Raw genomic sequence first — 16,519 nt, 5'->3', positions numbered from 1 at the left:
AGCTGGTGTCTCAACAGGAATGCCTCTCCTTGTCTTTCAAATGCGTCACACGATATTAAACAAAAAAGGAGTCTAACACAAGACAGAAGTGAAAACCTGCTGCAGTAGCAAAATGAAATAAGAATGAAAGCAAAAAAAGTAGACAACCCTCCCCTCAAGCCCTCTTCCTAAGCACTCTTTGCCCTGCCGCCGCAGCGGGTTCCTCCGTCGCCTGCACCTTTTTTATCACTGAGCCCGTTCCCGCTCCCGCTCCAGTTCCAGCTGTTGATGTCGTCTTCTTCGTTCCCGCTCGAGGAACTGGCGGCCGTTTACTCGCCGCAGAGACCGGACGCGAGCCTGCTCCTTTCTGAGAACCCGCAGCGCCGCCGCCGCCCCTCCCCGTGGTCTTCACAATCGTTGTGCCAGATGACACGTTCGAAACCGTAGAAGCGCCGCTGTTCCTTCGCGTGTTCCTCTGTCGAGTAGCAGGTCGTGATTGTGGTGCCGTTGCCGAGGCTGCAGTTGCTCTCTTCGAAGTTGTCGACGTGGTGGATTTAGCGGTCGTCCTTCTCCGCGTGCCAGTTCCATCGTTGGTGTGTGGCGTAACTTTCCGTGCCCCAGTCGCACCGGTAGTAGTAGTGCCTCTTGTTGATCGCGTTTTCGTGTGCTCCACCACCCCTGCCCTGGCCGGCTTTACCGGGCTCGTATGCTTCAGAGGCGATGACGGACGAACGCTTGCACCAAGCTGCTGCTGTGACTTCCCAGTGACGTTGCGCAGTGGAGATTGCGGGAATGTCCTAGAATTGGAAGATTTCGGCGACAAGACGCCCGTTTCTGCAAACTGAGATAGTACCCGGGGATGCTGCCCCGCAGGATGTGCATTGGGCGTGCCACGCTTCTTGGGGTTTGATAGCGGCACATGCACAGCAGGGGCGGGGTGGCTGTGGTGATCTTGAACCTGAAAGGGGGCGTTCTCTTTACCGGAGGCGAGCATATCATCGCTGATCCACATGTTAGGGACTTGAGTTATTGCTTTAAAATAAAACCTACATCTTCTTCTCTTCGGCTGTGGAAAACTCAATAATAATAACAGAGGCAACAACAAATTTACCTTGTCCGCTTAGCCCCCCGAGTTGTTCGAGTGGTGGTGGCGGCATCATGGCCGTCCGCTGGATTTTTGGCTGTCCCCGTCGCAGCTCTGCTTGAGGATTTGGATGTTTTCGTTGACCCTGATTTTTTGCCTGCATCCACTGCCCTGGTTGGTTCCGAGTATTTTGCAAGCAAGTCACCCATCTTTTCTTTTCGCAGAGCGGTAGGTATGCGATTTATACGTCGCTCAATCCGTCCGCGGAGGTCTTGGGCTTGCAACGCGTAGTGTGCACGGAGTTTGCGTGCCCGTTCAGTGACTGCGATGGGTCCAGTCAGTACATTCTCAGGCTGCGCTAGCGAAGCAACTCAAAAGTTCTCATTGATTAGATTCATACCCTCCAGTTGCAAGTTGTCAATCAAGGCTTGTTTCTGGCTGAGTGTGATCCTCAATCTTTTCCTGGCTGGGCTTCCGTTTGGGGTTCGAGGTGTGCTGACATTGTTGTCGTGTTCAAGCGCGTGGTGGTCGCTAGGTTCGGGGGATTTACGTTTCCTTGAAACGGTGGCCATTCCTTTGGTATCTTTAATTGCAATGAGTAAGTTTCGTCGTATCGGGCATGAACGATGAAGTGGATGAGATTCATGGAGAATTGAGATAGAGACTGGGATTGAATCAACCTGGAGATACTGGTAAACAAACCAGAAGGGGCTAGCGTAACTACGAGTTGACCAACTGGATCGCGATTATGTCATCGGCATTTTGCTCCGCTCTCTGTTGACTGCTGCCACATAGACGTCGGACAAGCAACATCGTCCAGTCTACTTTCCCTATTTCCATTACTTGATACGCAGAGTCTAGCTTTAATGCAACTGCTTCGGATATACCCTTGCAATTGCGGCAATTTAGCCCGTGAACGGGCTAAAAAGAGATATGCACCATGCATCACTCTCCATCAATAAAATCCCTCTGTTTTATGCCAATTCCATAGAGATGCTCTGACCTCAGGAGCTATCAGGCTACTAGGCTAGGCGCCCGCGATAGCGAACTGATATTCCTGTACCCGGAACCTCCCCATATTTTTAATAAAGCCCGCTTTCATTATCGCGTACAGCCTTCCTGCCTGATGCGACAAGCCATCTGCTTTAGCTGCATTGAACCAGAGCATTGAAAAAGCCGCCTGTTTTACATACATAGGGCCCATAACCCTTCTTCTTCGCCCAGATATCCGAATGTTGGCAAATTGCTATGACCGTGAATATCCAGTGCGGACACTTAATTCTCTCTCAAAAGGCGCATCTGCTAGCATCCGCCTTGGAACCCTACTTACAATACCCCGCATCCACAGGCCTCTATATATTCCGTTGGCTATGGCAGGCTTCAATTACTCGGCCAGGTAGACATATCTAAAGTTTAGAGATGTCGACAGGGCAAAGGACCGTTTCACCAAAAGTACTACTAGGTACTGTACATGTACAGGACATCTTGAACCAGATGTATTTCCGCGCACCAGGGTTTGAAACCACCAAAATGTATTTAGATATTCATTGCCTACCTGTTTGCGGAATTTCACAACACTCTAAAGGTTGGTGTATCACGATGTGTTACTATGTAGCTTGAGATCTATCAATAACTCAATGCGGTATGGAATTGAACGAAACCCGACTGTTATCTTAAGCAGTATTGCTAGAGTTCCTTATATATTTAACGTAACAGCTTAATATGGGAGTAGTAGAGAATAAAATGCCAAAATCTAGGGATATGATAGTTACGTGCTTCTCAATATTCTCTAAGCAATGAAGCCAAATCTTAGTCAGCCCCAAGTGGACTGAATTACGCTAGACCCAACCGGGACAGCAACCCAGTCCCAGCCAGAAACGGCAGCAGCTGCGTCAACTCCGGCTCAACAGCAGCTTCGGTTTCAATATCCACTGCAGTTAAACGCCATATATACAACTCCTTGCACCTTTAGACATCTGCCCCATATACCACCCAGTCAGCCTCGTCTCATATATTCCCAAAAAAAAACTGCAGCACCAGGTGCACCCGCAGCCAAGATGGTGCTTGAAGCCACGATGATCATGTCCGTCCTCCATTCTTCATCCCAGATCATACCTATGTGGAGCTACAGCTAATATATGTTTATCTATTTACTACCTCAAACAGTGTGGATAACAGTGAGAGCAGTAGAAATGGAGATTATCTGTATGCTTTTACCACTCGCAAAAGAATCCAGTGGCCCTTGTCTACGAATCGGCAAATCTAACCAGATGGAAACAGTCCCACACGGTTCGAAGCTCAAGCAGACGCGATCAACCTAATCCACTCCGCAAAGACACAAGCCAACCCCGAATCGTCAGTCGGGTTGATGAGTATGGCCGGCAAAGGTCCAGAGGTACTGGTGACTCTGACGGCGGACATCGGTAAGATTCTGGATGGTCTGCATCGAACAAAGATCCGGGGACAAGCGCATCTTGCCTCCAGCATACAAGTCGCCGGCGTAAGCATCATACCAGATCCCTTCTCATTACATATAACATATCCCAACCAGTCTCCTAACAGTTTTCCTTTTCTTAAAAACAAACTAATAGCTAGCCCTCAAACACCGCCGAGAACGCGCGCAACGCCAACGAATCATCGTCTTCACCTGCTCCCCGATTGCTGAGGACGAAAAGACCCTCATCAAACTCGCAAAGCGCATGAAGAAATACAACGTCTCCGTGGACTTCGTGGCCTTTGGCGACCTGGACGACGACACAATTAAGAAACTCGAAGCCTTCAACGAGAACGTCAATGGCGCTGACGGCTCACATCTCGCTGTAATACACCCCGGAGCAAACCTTCTTAGCGACTCACTGCTTACGACGCCGATTCTGGGCGGCGATGGGATGGGTGTTGGGCGCACGGGTGGTGAGGAGGGGGTTGATGATGGGGTTGATATTGGCTTTGACCCCTCTGCAGATCCGGAATTAGCGTTTGCGTTGCGCATGTCTCTTGAGGAGGAACAGGCGCGGATAGAGAAAGAGAGAAATGAGATGGCGGAGAAGGAGAAGAGGGAGAAGGCCGTGTTGGCAGGGATTGCAGAGGGGAGTGAGGAGACACAGCCCCTTCTCGATAAGAATGGGGAGCCAAGTGGGAGCGGAAGTGGCTCGAATGAGGGGAAGAAGGATGACAAGGATAAGAGGGACAATGGGGATAAGATGGATACGGCATGATGAAACAAACGATCTGCTTTGTGGGTTTGTTGTACTCGCTGTACTTAGATATCTAAATCTTCTGTTTCCTCTGCCTTTTCCTAATTTAGATGCATCGTGTGTTGTCAGGTTTTGTTAAACTATAGACCAGACCTAACGTAACGCCAAATATCTAATCCGCCATGCCATTCTATTCAAGTTACATAAAGTGGACTCTGCCCCTAGAGACAGACACATACCCCAAAGAGTGACAAAATCTCTCGCAAAATACTCATCCATAGCCTTCAGCTGGGTATATTATGGTTTTATCCCTCAACCACCACAAAATAAAGCCCTATATTTTATATATATATATATATAGACAATCGCTGAAAACACACACGATCGTAAAAGAAAAGCCTCTGAAAAAATCCAATTAATAAATAAAAACCAAAACAACCCCGCGCCCTCCTATCCCCTCCTATCCCCTCCCCTTCACCCACCCCGCAACGTGCCGATCAAAGGCCTCGCACCTCACTGGCATCTCCAACTGATAAAACGGATTCTTCATCACGTAGTCCGCATACAGTTCGTAGATCTTCCGCATGACGACGTCCACGCCCGCCATCAGCGGGTCCGTGAAGAGGAGGAACTTCGTCCCCGTCACGGTTTGGAAACAGGTTAGGCGGAATTTGTCTGTTTCGAGGACTTCGATGCCGGTGATGGGTTGGGCGGGGTTGGGGACGGTGGTGTTGGATGGGATGGAAGCGCTGGTGACTGTGGGGGTAGTGGACGGGTTTAGAGGGCTGCTGATGGAGGAAGAGGAGGAGTGGGCGTGGGTGTGTGATGGAATTGCTGTGCCTGCGCTTGGGACTGAAGAGGACGTAGTTGTGGGGTTTGTGGGGAGGCGCGGAGTGAGGGAGCGGGTTATTGCGTGGATTCTGCGGCGGCGGGACAGCGGGGAGGAGAGGTGTTAGACACGTAGTTTCTCACAGATGAGGGAAGGAGTGCGGGAGTTATTTCTATTAATCTTTTTTTTTTCTTATTATGATACGCACCCATGAAATGTTCCCGCTAGCACCAGGTAATCATTCGTAGACAGCTTCAGTAGTCCTGACTGGAACTCGCGGTTGTATATTAGACCGCCAGCTTTGTTTATTATGATGAGGGAGTAGACGGTCCTTTAGGTTTTGATTGAACAGGTGGCAACGTTAGAAATGGGCTTTCTTTTCCAGAAGAAGCTGTACCCGGACGTACGTACATGTTTGCTTAACAAAACTCTCCCTGCAATAGAGCTTGTTCGGAGCTCGGAGGAGAGGATGGGGTGGTAGATATCGGAAGCACGGCCGATTTGGTATTTGAATTGGGAGGATGATTATACAGCACAGGCAGAGATTACGTGGGGTTATTATGCGAAATACTAAATTAATTGAGTGAGGGTTCAAGGCGTTGGTAAGTATAGCAGCGAGTCAATGTCGCGGTGCGGTGGTGTTGCAGCGGTTGGGTGGATAAGCGCGATAAGCGTGAGGGGCGAGACTGGCTGGTTCAAATAGTTAAGAGTTACATTTCCTGCACAACTTTGTTTTTTTTCAGAATTTCTACAAGAAAGGAAACCAAAATAAGTAGGGAAGAGAATAAGACCGAAAGGATTTCTGTTGATATCTCCAAATTGCTAGGTGTCTGGGTATTTTATAGTAGCCGCAATAAAAGCCTTCCACGCACGCAGATATCCAACCCTAATATCCGGAGAAGGTACTGTAAAAAACATATAGTTATCTAACTTGTCCTCTACATACCCAGGTTCTCTAGAACCTTAGGAGCCCCTCTCCGTGAAGTTGTGAGGCCTCCTGCTTTCCCCCAACTGGAACGTATAGCGGAATCTAAGGATTCGTAACTGAAGAGCTTCCCCTGAGTTCAGCGAGTCCTAATATCGAGCGAGATAGAAAATCTTCTGCTCCCGCTTCGGATGTGGGTCGTTTCTCGTATCCTCGGTGTTAAAATAGCACATGTTGGCTCGGCATTTCATTATATGCCACGATTCGAAATTAAGATACTGGCCGATCGAAATCGCCTGAATTTATACATGTCCAAGCAAAGTACGGCGGTGTTGGCGGTTGGGCAGAGTCCCGTCCTCATCCTTAAAGGAGGCCTTTGGAAATCGACGAAAGTATGTCCGTAAAAAATATACACATGTGCATGGACATATGCTTCACGGCCCACTTACGAAATCTAACAACTGCAACAACAAGGTATTTTCAACACGACACCCTTCTCTAGGGTCTGTCGCCTGTCGAAATCCACGACACAGCCACCGTTCAATAGACGATGCGTCAAGTCCCTTGAAGTTCTGCTGGGATATGAAGATGAAGGCTTGGCTACAAGGAGTTGTGGATTCATCGGCTGGAGATACAGTGTAGTCACAGTTGGATGTATCGGGGATATCTGGAAGGATAAAACCTTCTAGTTGAAGTGCTGTTAAAGTCGGTGTCCAAAGTGTGCTGAGTGGTGAGGGCGCGTTGGTACTAGTAGTTAATCTAGTATATGAATTGACGGCGTTTGGGGGCCTGGATCCGCAGACAGCAGTTTCGCGTTGATTTGCGAGAGACAAAGAAGACGAAGAAGGTCGTCTCGGGTGGGTGTTGTCTAATTGCTGGAGGGCGAGCATGTTCGGGGTAGCATTGCATCCAATATCTGAAGTTTGCTGATGTGATGTAGTGGCAGGCCAGTCATCTTCCCTCTGAGGAGGGGCAGGAAGAGGGCCAGGAAGTAGAGCAGGTAATTCTCCTACCTCTTCAATCTGCCCGGATACCTGTCTATATCCACCCTGCTGGCCTAAAGGCATCATCCAAGCTGCCGCGTCTATTGAGCCACCACGACCACCACCACCACCACCACCACCACCAGAGTAGCTCACCGCACTCCCCCCCTCAGCCGGTTGATTAGCATGATGAGAATGGTGGCGACGGCGAGACCCGCACTCCATCAATTGGGATTTCAGACTGTCAATCTCTGCACGAGCCTCTTCAAGCAGACGTCCTGTTTCTTCAACCCTTTGTTCCAAGGCAGCTATATACTGGCGACGCCGCTCGCGACAACGGCGCTGGTTGTTGCGCACCCGCGTGAGGGTGTGGGCACGGCTCTTCCTTTGTGATTTGGGAGAGTCATCATTATTACTAGTGGGAGTAGACATGATTCTCTGTAGGACCAACTCAAAAGAAAACAAAATAAAATAAAACACAGATTTCATCCGCTGGAGTTGACAATCCGGATGTTAGAGTATCTGTGCTGCTCACGTCGCTGGTATGTCACCACAAGTCAACTAACTAATTGAAGAAATCGGCGCCAAGAACGGTGACATATCGCTCGGCTCACCATGTGGGGCACTGGACTCGAGACCAAGGACTCGGGATCCAGGCGGAATGAATGCTCGCTGGTCTAGGAATATCATCAAATCGAGAGATAGGGTGGAGGAGCAGATGATTGATGGATGATTGCCTGATCAAGGCTATATTTTAGCCAAACGGATGGAGCCTCTGAAGGAGGGAGGAAGAGAGACCATCTCATCAGCAGCCAGCGATATCTTTACCCTCGATCTTCCAGCCAAGGGTTCGATGTCCGTGTCCTGTAGAGGAAGAGCCACCTCTGCCGACCAGGCACAGGTCCCATACAACTAAAGGTTGCGGAACTGGTGGCGGTCCGGGGTCCACCACAGACGCCGCAGTGACATATCAATCCGATTGACCGCATTCCCAGCATGAAAACTGGAACGAGTGTGGTCTATATAAACCACTTCCATCAACACCTGATGGTGGAATTGAAAATTAAATACCATCTACCGAGAATCAGAGACCCCGCTGAAACATTTGAGCATCAGTTTTGACTTTGTTCAAGGGAAAACCTTGTTTTTGTACAGCATACATTACTGCTATTTCCACGATGGCCGAACCACAAGTATACCAAGACGTCCAGAAACACTACAGCTCCGCTGCCAAAACCAGCGACGACAGATACGGCCACGACGTGGCAACCGCCTTTGGATATTCCAAGGAGGAGCTCGCCAGTATCCCACAAGATGCGAATCTAGGCCTAAGCTGTGGAAATCCTCTTGCTCTGGCGCAATTGAAAGAGGTTCGCCTTCCCCATCTCCCTGCTTCGCGCGTCTAATCCTCGCCCCTTCCATTATATATCTATGTATATATATTCTCAACGTGGACCCCTCATCCATCTCCATGCTGTCTTGAATACAATATACTAACGCAACCATGGCAGGGAGAAACTGTGATAGACTTTGGCAGTGGTGCGGGCATCGACGCTTTCCTCGCCGCCAAAAATGTCGGCCCGAATGGAAAAGTATACGGCGTTGACATGAACAAGGCATGTATGCCCTCAACCACCAAGGCAAAGAAGCACAAAACTAACCCATTTTGGACCACAGGATATGCTTGCCAGAGCAAACAGCAACAAAGAAAAGACTGGTGCCGCCGCAGCAAACGTCGCCTTTGTCGAATCAAAAATCACCGCCGTCGACCTCCCTGGCGCCGTGGCCGATTGCATCATCAGCAACTGCGTCGTCAACCTCGTTCCAGAGGCCGAGAAGCAGCTTGCTTTCAATGAGATGGCGCGCCTGCTCAAACCAGGTGGGCGCGTAGCGCTCAGCGATATCCTGGTTCGGAAGGAGTTGACGCCTGAGCTGAAGAAGAGCGTTGCGCTGTATGTTGGCTGTATTTCGGGAGCTAGCCGGGTGGAGGATTACGAGAGGTATTTGAGGGAGGCGGGGTTTAGTGGTGGGTCCTTTCTGCTTTTGTTTCGTTTTGGTCCGGAGCGGTAGAGCAGATGCTTATATGGAAACATTAGATGTCCTTATTGTCGATGCGAAGAGCGATTTGAACATCTACACTTCAGCATTGGAAACCCCCAAGAACGCCAGCGGTAGCTGCCGCGGGGTAGTGAAGAAGCCCGAGCCGACTCCCTGCTGTGGCCCTACGCCGTCAAAGGAAGAGCGCGGCCCTGGGATCTTTTCTGAAGGATTTAAAGCTGAGTTTGCGAATGTCGATTTTAACGAGTGGGCGGGTGAGTTATCTCTGCCTGGTTCTCGTTTTTTTGGTGATTTAAGGAACTTCAATTGATCAATCCATCCTAACTATCAATGTATAGGTTCCTTTAAAATCTACGCCGTCAAAAACTAGGTGGGGTTGTTTAGGTGCCTCCCTTTCCCGGAGTTCGCGGCCTTGTTGTTTAGCATATTCGATGTCTACTGTCCTCGATTCGTCGACATTGTCTAGCTGAGACGAAGGGTACGAGAGCAAGGATTAACTATATCATCTCTATCCAAGTTGTTAACTGCCACGGGAGCTCTTCAGGACTGTCTTCCATATTAACATGCATTATATCCCATTTGTCCTAATTTGAATTAAATGGGAATAATATATATCCCGTAATTATCTCCTGAAACGTCATGATACAAATTTACAAAGCTAAAAGCTCATTCGTACACGTGAACAAGAAATAATGTAGTGGGCTCCATGCTGTTAGGCCACTGGGCCAAAAGAGCTCAACACATCCAGCCCATCAAGTTGCCAGAAGTCCTAAGTTTCATCCAACAGGGCGCGAAAGGGGGTTAGTGAATTCCACACTGAGCCAGACGACGTCGGCCTACTTCTGATGTTACACAACACAGCCAGAGGCCCAGGTATAAATTAACTCTAAGCAGCATTAACTTCAACCCAAACTATTAGTGAAATTAGGCGTCTTCTTCCAGTGGTGGGCTGCTAGGGCAAAATCCCCTTTCCGAGGGTCAACAGAGCATAATATATATATATATATATATATATATATTAATCCACAATGACTGTTTATATCACTAAGTATACAGGGCGGCTGTCTGGCCCCATCTAACATACAACAGAGGCGAGCATGAGTTATTACAACTAGGAAAAACGGAGAAAGGTATTGCTTCATTATTCCGAAAGCTCTTCATTAAAGTATTGAGACAGGCTGATGCATCTATTGAAGTGCGCAAAACACACACATGGAGTCCATGGAGCAGGGTTCGAAGGGAGGAAAAAAAAAAAAAAAAAAAAGCAACGCTAGGATCGCTTGAAATTTGCGAGGAAATGCTTGCTGAATATCAATTGTCGTCATTAGAGAGGACTCAATTAGTCAAAATATGTAATGAAGTATCAACGCGTCAACTGATGGTCGAAATCCCTAATGCCATTCGCACATGCGACATCACCATTGACAAAATCATGCCTAGAAGATTCACCCTGCCTACCCCCTGAAGCCTGCATGGTTGTAAGATTTTCTTTAGTGACCCATCCAAGATACACAGTCTCATTAACCTGAATGGGCGATCCGTTGATGGGGGGATCACGCGCAAAAGCGGGGTCTCTCTGAATCATAAAGATAGTGCCGTTGCGCTTCTCAACTCGTTTGGCAAAAACTAGAAACCCAAGCCACCACAATGCCCCGAATGCAATCGCCGACCAACTAAGCAGTGGGACGAGATACCAGTGGATTTTGGTGTCGGCGAACCGTTCGAGTTCCCCGCTAGGCTCGACCCAAGAGACAATTACCGGAAATAGGCTCCCAAGAAGGTATACTATGGCCGACATAACGCTGAGTTGTGGGTTGATACCGATGGCTTTTTTTCGCCATCCTTCTTTGCGATTTAGACGGAGGTGAAGTATCCCACCTGCAAGTAGGACTCCGAAAAACGCATGGACAGAGTAAGTATACACTTTCGCAAGTAATCTATAAGTATTAGTTGGTTCCACGCGGTACGTGACCAGAATCAGAACCAAACAAGATCCAAAATGAAGTATCAAAGCCCCCACTGGTGTCTCCTCAGAATGGCCTTCAGGAACGAACCATCTTGACCTGAGCATTCTCCCGAACAATCGCGGTAGGATGGGACGGCAATGGGCCCATCGAAGAAGCCGAGCCAATGAAACGTCGCGATTCATCGCGAAGAACTTCGGAAATGGTAAAATCCCTTCCTTTGCTATTTCTTGCTTCACTCGCGCGGCAGTGTATGTCATCACAACTATATTTCCGAAGCTAGAGACGGCCAGGAAAGTGTTGAATATTCTTTGGCCAGTGTTATCAGCAACGTTGAGTTTTCCGAAAGTTAACTCGAAAAACCTCTCGGCAAGGTTCATTTGTTCATTAAGCTGGTCAGCTATGGGCACAACAGACATCTAGTAGCAATTAGCAGGTGGGATGCGTATTGGCTAAATATCAAAAATACACATTTACGGAAATATCCTGGGTGTTTACATATGCAATATTGACCGCCATGTAAAGTATGCCGACTAGGGAGACAGAAGTGATCATGGATATAGGAAAATTTTGCCTGGGCCTTGAAATTTCACCAAGGATCTGAAACAGTCGCATTAGAATTGAGCGTATCTCCTCGACAAACACGAAAATTCACTCACATAGTTGGGTTGCTCAAATCCGCTGAAAGTGAAAACTGCACGTAAAATGTTAGCAATCTCACAAGGGACGCCGCGAATGAATTAGCTAACTAATCAATAAGAAGGCATTCGCATAGTCATTTGCCTGAGTGGAAGCCTTGCGAAAGGAGTTCTTCGAATTGAAGTTTTTGGCAGCGGCTGATTCGGTTTGTGGGAAAGCCCCTGTGGCAGCAACAATGGCAGTAATGACAATCATGAAGAGCATCGCAAGTTTGATCATGGCCAATATGTTACTCAAAAGAATGCCTCCTCGGCGAGTAAAGGTGTGGGTAAAGCAGGCAAAAAGAGCTACCGCGATGGAAATTGCTCGAACTGCATCGTTGGTCACTTCTGTATTCGAAGCTTGAAGCACCATGACAGCGAAGTTCACGCAGTTTCCTGCAACATTGCCAAACAGAATAAACACCGTGGCGAAAGCAGTTACGGAAAGTAGCACGGTGCCCTTGCGATAATTCGGTTTCCGGTAAACATACTGAAGCTGTAAATTACTCAGTGCCTAGTCAAGTTGAAGCCGCGTGGGTATAAAATATGGGAGCTTACATAGTTAAGGTCGCCTCCGCTTCGGGGAATTCCTTGTGAGACTCCTTGGAAGCGATGTCTTGGGATGCTGAGGCCATATTCGATGTACAGATGTACTCCTGCAAGGCAATATAGGAGGCCGAAGAACCAGAATAGAAGGGAGACCCCAATGCTTCTCGTTCCCTGAACGACTAACCCAACAGACGAAAATATGCCAGTGCCTGGCAAACATAACCATAGATATGAGCCAATTGGTTATGGATTCAGGTAGTGAGATGGAGAGACTCAAAGTGCAATAATGGTGGTGGAATAAAGGCGCACCTATCATTCTGTTGATGACAAGACAACCAACGTCCAGAGGGCCCAACCGGAAAGGTTCTTGAGGAGCATTAGCGATAATGACATTGAGATTATTATCAAAATGAAACCGCTGGAACCGATCACGGTCGCTGTCAGAAGTACGAGGAGAATCCCCATTAAGTGCCATTGATATTGCCATTGCTGCAAGCTTGATTTGCAGCGCAGCACGTAGCCAGGGGCGACGTTTCAGAGAGACAGCATGGCAATCAGCAAAGAAATAACTCCCTATTTGTTCTCTTAAAAAGGAGTAGAGCGAGCGAGGGGAAGCGAATCAATGATGTCTGAATGGAAGAGCCATGATTGTTGCGACATTGCTCGCATTGACTCTGTTGGGCAACCGCCAGTGCAGAGCCGCATACCAGAGCTCTCCTTTCCATATTTCTCCAGTCAAAATATCCAGACTGAACCCTGGAGAGGGTTAGCCCCAGCATCCGGCTGGTTGATGAGCATCTGTCCACAGGCCAGTTTGCAGGCGTTGGGTTCTCGACACCTGACATATGTTGAACCATGCTGGTCATCTTAAATATTTCTGTCAAAACAAAGACAACAGGCAAACCATCACAGTCACTCAATGTAAAAGGAGGGTGCTTGCTGCTAACTAATTACTAAGTTAGTAAATACTAGTTATAGGTGGGTTGGGTTACAGTGTGTTTGAACCCAACCCTCACAATAACCTGGTTATATGCAGAGGTGCAGTCACTCAGTCATCAACATCACTGCATATAATCTGATTATTGCTGGTGTGTGTTCAATTTCATGTTCATATATACAGAATACTTGTATTTAGTAAGAGAAATACTATTAAATTCAGATACATGTGATTTTGTATACAGAAAGTTATATAATTACTAGCTAAATAATCTACTTAATTTCATTTCTACTAAAGAGCTACTAATTTCAGATACTGTATAGAAGTATAAATCAACTATCTGAGTATTATATATAGTCTGTATAACTAAATCTAACTCTATAATAATATATATACATCTATAATAATAATAAAGAAATGAAGATCAAAGAGAGATAGAATAGAACAGAACAGAAAAATAAAAGTTTTATATATACTCTATTTAATAAAAATGAAATTATTCTGTATATTAGATTAAATATTATAATTTATATCATCTGCTGCTGATATTTATAGTTATAGTAACTGTTTATTATAAAAATTATTATATATATCAGATTGATCTGCAGAGTTATAGAGAAAGTAGTATACTATATAATTATATTATTTATAGTTGATATATATTTTTTCAAAGTGATTATACACACAGCAGTATAATAAGAACAGTTTAAACTCAGAGAATATATAATACTATATATAGTCTGTGATAAAAGTTTTATTACAGAATTAAATTAGAATAATATTTATATACAATGAATAATAAGATAATACTTAATCAGCTCTAATATATATATAGATATATAATATATCAAAGTCAGAGATAATAAATAGAGTATAAAATTAAGAACTATAATAAAATATACTCAGCTGAGAATTGCTGATATATATTATATTATACTTTGATTATTTCTGTTATTTATTTTAATATTCAGTAGTTGAATAATATAAATTAATCAATTCAGTCTGAGTCAGATTTCACTGAGTGATAATAGAATTATATAAAATAAAAGTTTTTATATTATAATCAGCTTTCTATACTATACAGTAGAGAAGTAGAGAAGTATTTATATTATTTATAAAAAAGAGAAGAAGAAAGAGAAAGAAATATTATTGAAGAATAGAAGAGAGCTGATTTTTTTTTTATAGAAAAAAAAAATCAAAAATTTTCTCTGATTATATATATAAATCTCTATCAGTATTTTTCTTTTTTAATATAATAAAATAAATATTTTATATAGTATACAGAGTGAAAAAAAGACAGAGTGAATAATAAATAAATAATTTTGATGAATTTCAATAAAAGAATAATAAATTCTGATATAAAAAAGATTATATATATTAGTAAATAATAATAAAGAAGCTGAAGAGAGAAAGAGAAAAGAAATTGAAAGAGAAAATAGAGAAAAAAAGAATTTTATAATCAATTTATTATTATTATTATTATAAATAAAAAAGAAAAGCAGAAATATCTTGTATATAAAAGAGAAAAAAGAGAAAGAGAGAATACTCACTTTTATAAATTCTGTTGAGACAGTCTGTGTGTATAAATAAATAAATATTTAAAATTAAAAAATATATAATATAATATAGTTAATATACACAGATTATCTTCTTGTTCTTCTGAGAAAGATAGAGAGTTTATTCAAACTTATTTTTAATTATATACATATCAATTCAAGCTTCTTTATAATCTCTAGAATAAATTTTGATTTTATTATACAGTAGCAGCTAAATATCTCATTAATAATTATTTTTTATTAGAAAAAAAATATATATTTATTATTCTTCTTTTTTCAGCTAGATTTATACAATGATTTCAGATATTATATAAAGAGCTGTTTATTCAATCTCTGTTTTCATTTTTTTCAGAGATTATTAATCAATTGAATTATACAGAAGAGTTGATATATTTAAATATTATTTTTAATTAATAATATTATAGCAGAAGTGATGATAGTAGTAGCAGTAATTAATAAAAAAAAGAATGAAGATATAAATACAGAGATGAAGAAAATCTTAACAGTATTTTTCTATATATAGATAGAAACAGAAATAGACTGAAAGATTTAGAATTCAGTTGTTATTATATCAATTTCACACTGAATTCTATTAATTTTTTTCTTTATTTATATATCTCTGATTTTTATCTGATTTATTATTATATTAATCTATTTCTGTATAATACTCAGACTTTCAGAAATCTATAATACTGATTATTGAAATATTATCTTTTATAAAGAAATGAAAACTGACTCTATAATCTGTATAATATCTACAAACTATTTATACTCTATATACTGAAATACTGAATCAGTTTATAGTAGATAAGTTGAAAATTTTCTCTGAAGAAAAGCAGAATTCTATAGTATTATTATATAAAAATAATCTAACAGCTATAAAAATCTCTGAGCTGTAAAATTATCTGAATTAAATAAACTTTCACTATCAAACTACTTCAGACTTATATCAGAGATTTCAGAAGAAATAATATAAAAGAATCTATTTTTAGAATAAAATCAGATAAATTATTTATTTATTTATAATCAGAGAGATTTCTTCAACAGCTCTGATGAAATAACTGTAGTTTATAAAAAATAGTAATTATTTAATAAATTAGAATTGAACTTTGTAATTCTCTGTATGAACTTTTGATTAATTTGACTGAGATAGCAGCTGATCAAAAAGTTATTATTTTATCATTCAACTCTGCAGATACTATTTTTATTTACTTTATTAAACTCTGTCTTCTATATATCTGTGAATTATCTGATATAAATTTTCTTTATCATCTCTAATATATCTATATATATAAAAAACTTGTTTATTCACTTAAAATAAATTCTGTAGAAAATTTATTTGTATAAATTCTCACTTTTGAGTAAATAAATATTGTATTAGAGCTGATAATAGTAGAACTGAAATAGACACTTCTGTATAATATTTCATTTATAGAATAGATAGAATACAATCTATAATATTAAATAAAGAATATAATTTTTATATTATACAATAGTTGAATATTCAAGTTTGTTGTTCTAATTTATTTTATTATTATTTATAATCTGAATAAAAGATCAGCAGAGTATTGATTTTTTATTTAATAGTTTAATTATAAATAGATTAGTCAACTATATCTCTCATCTGAACTGCTCTTTCAGCAGTATATAATAATTTATAAAAAAGTCAGCTGTTATATAGAGAAGAGACTCAACTGTATATTTTTTATTTCTCTATTATCTTTCTCAGTACTAATATACAAAGTTTATTATATTCAGCTCAGTATAGCTGTTTATCAGAG

At 42.8% G+C, this 16,519-nt stretch overlaps 6 protein-coding genes across 6 annotated transcripts; 2 read left to right on the top strand and 4 right to left on the bottom strand.

Annotated features, from left to right (window-relative positions):
* Window positions 1–154: 154 nt before the first annotated feature.
* Window positions 155–2,547, bottom strand: HCBG_06652 (uncharacterized protein; the record flags this gene model as incomplete). Its single annotated transcript, XM_045433701.1, has 7 exons — window positions 155–980; window positions 1,091–1,385; window positions 1,464–1,752; window positions 1,796–1,984; window positions 2,257–2,309; window positions 2,394–2,415; window positions 2,503–2,547. 7 exons carry the CDS (start codon window positions 2,545–2,547, stop codon window positions 155–157), a joined length of 1,719 nt encoding a protein of 572 aa, XP_045285182.1.
* A 469-nt stretch (window positions 2,548–3,016) lies between these two features.
* HCBG_06651 (26S proteasome regulatory subunit) lies at window positions 3,017–4,444 on the top strand (the record flags this gene model as incomplete). Its single annotated transcript, XM_045433700.1, has 4 exons — window positions 3,017–3,146; window positions 3,230–3,268; window positions 3,344–3,563; window positions 3,655–4,444. The coding sequence occupies 4 exons, from the start codon at window positions 3,121–3,123 to the stop codon at window positions 4,276–4,278; spliced, it is 909 nt and encodes a 302-aa protein (XP_045285181.1).
* Window positions 4,445–4,717: 273 nt separating this feature from the next.
* Window positions 4,718–5,298, bottom strand: HCBG_06650 (sybindin family protein; the record flags this gene model as incomplete). The annotated part of the gene is made up of 2 exons (XM_045433699.1): window positions 4,718–5,109; window positions 5,295–5,298. 2 exons carry the CDS (start codon window positions 5,296–5,298, stop codon window positions 4,718–4,720), a joined length of 396 nt encoding a protein of 131 aa, XP_045285180.1.
* A 379-nt stretch (window positions 5,299–5,677) lies between these two features.
* On the bottom strand, window positions 5,678–7,426 carry HCBG_06649 (uncharacterized protein; the record flags this gene model as incomplete). Its single annotated transcript, XM_045433698.1, has 3 exons — window positions 5,678–5,805; window positions 6,033–6,138; window positions 6,461–7,426. The coding sequence occupies 3 exons, from the start codon at window positions 7,424–7,426 to the stop codon at window positions 5,678–5,680; spliced, it is 1,200 nt and encodes a 399-aa protein (XP_045285179.1).
* Window positions 7,427–8,172: 746 nt separating this feature from the next.
* HCBG_06648 (methyltransferase) lies at window positions 8,173–9,936 on the top strand (the record flags this gene model as incomplete). Its single annotated transcript, XM_045433697.1, has 6 exons — window positions 8,173–8,364; window positions 8,506–8,586; window positions 8,672–8,946; window positions 9,065–9,306; window positions 9,751–9,852; window positions 9,914–9,936. The coding sequence occupies 6 exons, from the start codon at window positions 8,173–8,175 to the stop codon at window positions 9,934–9,936; spliced, it is 915 nt and encodes a 304-aa protein (XP_045285178.1).
* Window positions 9,937–10,415: 479 nt separating this feature from the next.
* Window positions 10,416–12,732, bottom strand: HCBG_06647 (high affinity methionine permease; the record flags this gene model as incomplete). The annotated part of the gene is made up of 5 exons (XM_045433696.1): window positions 10,416–11,435; window positions 11,676–11,710; window positions 11,766–12,192; window positions 12,255–12,454; window positions 12,555–12,732. 5 exons carry the CDS (start codon window positions 12,730–12,732, stop codon window positions 10,416–10,418), a joined length of 1,860 nt encoding a protein of 619 aa, XP_045285177.1.
* Window positions 12,733–16,519: the final 3,787 nt, after the last annotated feature.

This window comes from Histoplasma capsulatum, assembly GCF_000150115.1.
Source record: "Histoplasma capsulatum G186AR genomic scaffold supercont2.10, whole genome shotgun sequence".
NCBI lineage: Eukaryota > Fungi > Ascomycota > Eurotiomycetes > Onygenales > Ajellomycetaceae > Histoplasma > Histoplasma capsulatum.
The sequence above is the reverse complement of the archived record's forward strand: the minus strand, read 5'-3'. Positions and strand labels throughout refer to the sequence as shown.